Source organism: Vitis riparia, chromosome 9, assembly GCF_004353265.1.
Source record: "Vitis riparia cultivar Riparia Gloire de Montpellier isolate 1030 chromosome 9, EGFV_Vit.rip_1.0, whole genome shotgun sequence".
Lineage (NCBI taxonomy): Eukaryota > Viridiplantae > Streptophyta > Magnoliopsida > Vitales > Vitaceae > Vitis > Vitis riparia.
Genome location: NC_048439.1, coordinates 15,692,521 through 15,696,048, shown reverse-complemented (window position 1 = coordinate 15,696,048; position 3,528 = coordinate 15,692,521). Strand labels below are relative to the sequence as shown.

At 38.1% G+C, this 3,528-nt stretch overlaps 1 protein-coding gene across 1 annotated transcript; it reads left to right on the top strand.

Moving 5' to 3' along the window:
• Positions 1-1,801: 1,801 nt before the first annotated feature.
• LOC117921857 (serine/threonine-protein kinase WNK2-like) lies at positions 1,802-3,209 on the top strand. The gene is made up of 2 exons (XM_034839810.1): positions 1,802-2,143; positions 2,991-3,209. The coding sequence occupies exons 1-2, from the start codon at positions 1,802-1,804 to the stop codon at positions 3,207-3,209; spliced, it is 561 nt and encodes a 186-aa protein (XP_034695701.1).
• Positions 3,210-3,528: the final 319 nt, after the last annotated feature.

Below are 3,528 nucleotides of genomic sequence, written 5' to 3'. Positions count from 1 at the left end.
CAACATCCATGGCTTAAAATGAAATCATTACTGCCATGATCCAAAATACCAACACAACACACTCAACTCTAATCACCATTAATGTCACTGCTCAACTTTTCCTCAAACTCACATCCATGATTTCACATGGATACTATAATTCCAATCTCTCTTCATTGGCAATGATCTATTTGGTTATATTAATGACACCAAGCCTTACCTACCTGTAGACCCTCAATTTTGTCCCTTTAACACATGTCTTTAAGTTCATTTTCAGTGCTCCACAGTAGTTCCTTGGTGGCCCAGTACTACTCACCACTTACCTTTTTCTGAGTCACCTTGGAGACTTTGGCTGAGGGATTATTTGATCCTAAATAATCCCTTATTATGACCTTTGGCAGCCCTAATTTAGAATTAGACTTTTCATTCATTTTTATAATAGTTTTAGATACACTTGGCCCATTAGGCACCACCCTAGGTCCGCTTAGTCTCGTCATAGGCCCGTTTAGGCACACTTGGCCTATTAGGCACTTTTAGACTCACTTTTTGTATGACTTGTGTGGATGCATAGCTTGTGGGGCCCATTTTTGTATTTTATTTTATTTTAATTTTTTTTAGTTTTAGTTTTATGATTATCATTCACTTTTTATTGGTTATCTTCCTCTTTATATTATTTTCCTTAACTTATTTATTTATTTATTATTTATTTATTTTTACCGTTTCCTAATTTATTTACTTACTTATCTATTCATTCAATTATTTAACTTCAAAAATTTCATGTTTTTGCAAGGAAAATTACCATTGGAGTTTAAGGAAGGTGGGACTCTCCTTGGAAGGTTTTGGAGGGGAATTTGAATTGGAAGATTTAAAAAAAGAAAAAGGAAAAAGGAACAAGAGAAGAAAGGAGATAGGAGAATTTTCCTTTTTAGGAACAGATTTAGGCCTTTGGGGGGTGATATATATATGAGAGAAAAGAAATTCAAGAGAAGAAAAAGAAATTCTGAAAATTTTTCGTGGAGAAGCACAAAGGAAGTAGAGAAGAGAGCAATTGCAGCCAAGGTTCTTCCAGGTACGTTCCTGGTTATTCTCGGAATTCTTATTCATGTTCGATTTCTCCATTTCACCATTTTTTCAATCTTTGTTGATTAGTGTGGACGCTAGGGACCACAATTAGATCTATTGAGATTTAGTTGGCTGTTTGTTTGTTTTCTCTGATTTCTTATTGTTTTGGACTTTCGTTCTTTTCAATGTCATTGATTTCATATGAGAATAATATACATTTGGGCGTGTTCTTGAATCTGATGATAGAAATCCTATTTTGAATCACTCCCCTGTTCTAAGCCAATGGATTGAAATGTGAAATTGTGGCTTTTGTCGGCTATTTTCTACTTCTTTCTGTATGGCTCTTTTGTTGTTTTCTTCTATTTTGGCCCACACCTCAACAAGCTCCATTCCCGGTCTTCAAGATTTGGTCTCTGTTTTGGAATTAAAAACTGAAAATAAAAAAAAAAGGATACTCTTTTCCTGCATTAAGAGCTCTCACAGAGGATGTGTCAGAATCTGAAAAATAATCTGGGCCGTTTCCCTTCAGTAGCAATTCTAATTAGTTCTACGGAGGCTGCATATAAGGGCAAAAGTTGAGGATGAGCATTCGAGTGCGTTGATTCTGGTGCTTGATATGTTGGTTAAGGCTTATGTTAGGGCTGGTATGTTTGATGAAGCCATTGATGCTCTGTTTCAAACAAAAAGACAAGGGTTTGTTCCTCATATAGTGTCTTGCAATTTTTTGATGAATCGTTTGATTGAACATGGGAAGATTGATATGGCGGTGGCAATTTATCGGCATTTGAAGAGGTTGGGCTTGAACCCAATCGATTATACTTATGATCTTTTCATAAAGGCACTTTGTAGGAAGGGTAATTTTGAAGAAGCTGTTGATGCGTTTAGGGGGATGGAAGAAGTTGGAGTGAACCCTACTGCCATCATGTGCAGTACATATATTGAAAGGTTTTGTTCCCTTAAGAGGTCGGATTTGGATTATGAAGCCCTCCGAGCATTAAGAGCAGCAAAGTGGCCAATTGATGCCTTTGCTTATGCAGTAGTCATTCGTGGGTTCTGTAGTGAAATAAAATTAAAAGGAGCAGAGGTCGTCTTCATTGATATGGTAAACTCATAGGTGCCTCTTGTCGGGATAGAGATATGAAAAGGGCTCAATTGGTGTTTGATATGTTGGTTGAGAGAAGAATAACTCCTGATATCATCACCTACACAATGATGATAAATGGTTATTGCAGGGTGAATTGCTTGTGAAAAGCCCGTGATATTTTCAGTGATATGAAGGAGAGAGTAATTAAACCTGATGTTATCGCTTACACAATTGTGCTTGATGCTCATTCGAAGGAAAATTTGAAGATGGCTCGTTCCCTTCAATTTTCAAAGGGAAGCCAGGAAGAAAATTTGGGGCTGCCAAGAAGACATTACCATTCAGTGGCATACCAGCATGATGTTTCGGCCTACGAGCATCAGAAGAACATGAATTCTCATCATCTAATCATCGAGCAACCTCTACGCTCTCTACAAGGTTGTTGGTTGATACAAATCTCGGAATGTCACCTCCTAATACTCATAGACCACTCCCTGCACCAATTCCATATGACGTGGATTTAAGACATCCTCAGACTCCACTAGCTGCTGCAAAGCCTTTGATGTGAATCTTAAAGTTCATATCTAGGATCAATTTTCTTTGTTCATTCTCAGAGATTTATGAAGGTTTACATGGTCCGTTTATATTTGATCAAAAGCCTATCTAAACACTACTGGAGCCACCTATGCAGCCATGCTGGACACTGGAAACTTTGAGCTTGCAGGTCATGATTCCACCCGCCTGTGGCAGAGCTTTGATCATCCAACAAACACAATATAACTCACCCAGATGCTGGATTAGGGCGGCAAACTTGCCGCTCTTTTCTTAAAGGTGAATTATTCAAGTGGAAGTTGAGGATTTATTGCAGTCCCCTCGACAGCTGGAAAGATTATATTCAGAGGTTCATCTGCTGATGTCACTGAAACACGATAACACCATCAAGTTCTATAACTCTTGGGTTGATGATACGAACAAGACTATTAACTTGATTATAGAGTTACTCACTTCCGGGAGTTTGAGGCAATACCGGAAGAAGCATCAGAATGTTGACCTCAAAGTTCCCAACAGTTCTTTCCGTGAAGGCTGAAGTGACTCAGCTGGTTCAACTTCACATAATGGAGATCTGCTGCATCAAATCTGGGAAAGTTTGCTGCTACTGTTGAAGCTGCTCATTCAAAGGCTGACATCATTTGAGGATCTGACATAGGATGACCAAGATTCTGTTAGATTATTGGCTGTATAAAGTTGCACAATATTTTCGTAAAGAACTATCAGATTGGGAGATTTGACTGCATTATAACAGACCACAAAGAAAACTGTTAAAGATTGATGGCAGAGTTCAAAACAGAATCTGGATGCATGTCGTTTAATCAGAACTTAATTAGCATGTTTGTGGATGAGGGTCA

Coding starts and splice junctions, on each gene's coding strand:
- LOC117921857 (XM_034839810.1), top strand. CDS start 1,802: ATGGCGGTGGCAATTTATCGGCATTTGAAGAGGTTGGGCTTGAACCCA. Junction 2,144..2,990: donor AGGTCGTCTTCATTGATATG/GTAAACTCATAG, acceptor GATTTATTGCAG/TCCCCTCGACAGCTGGAAAG.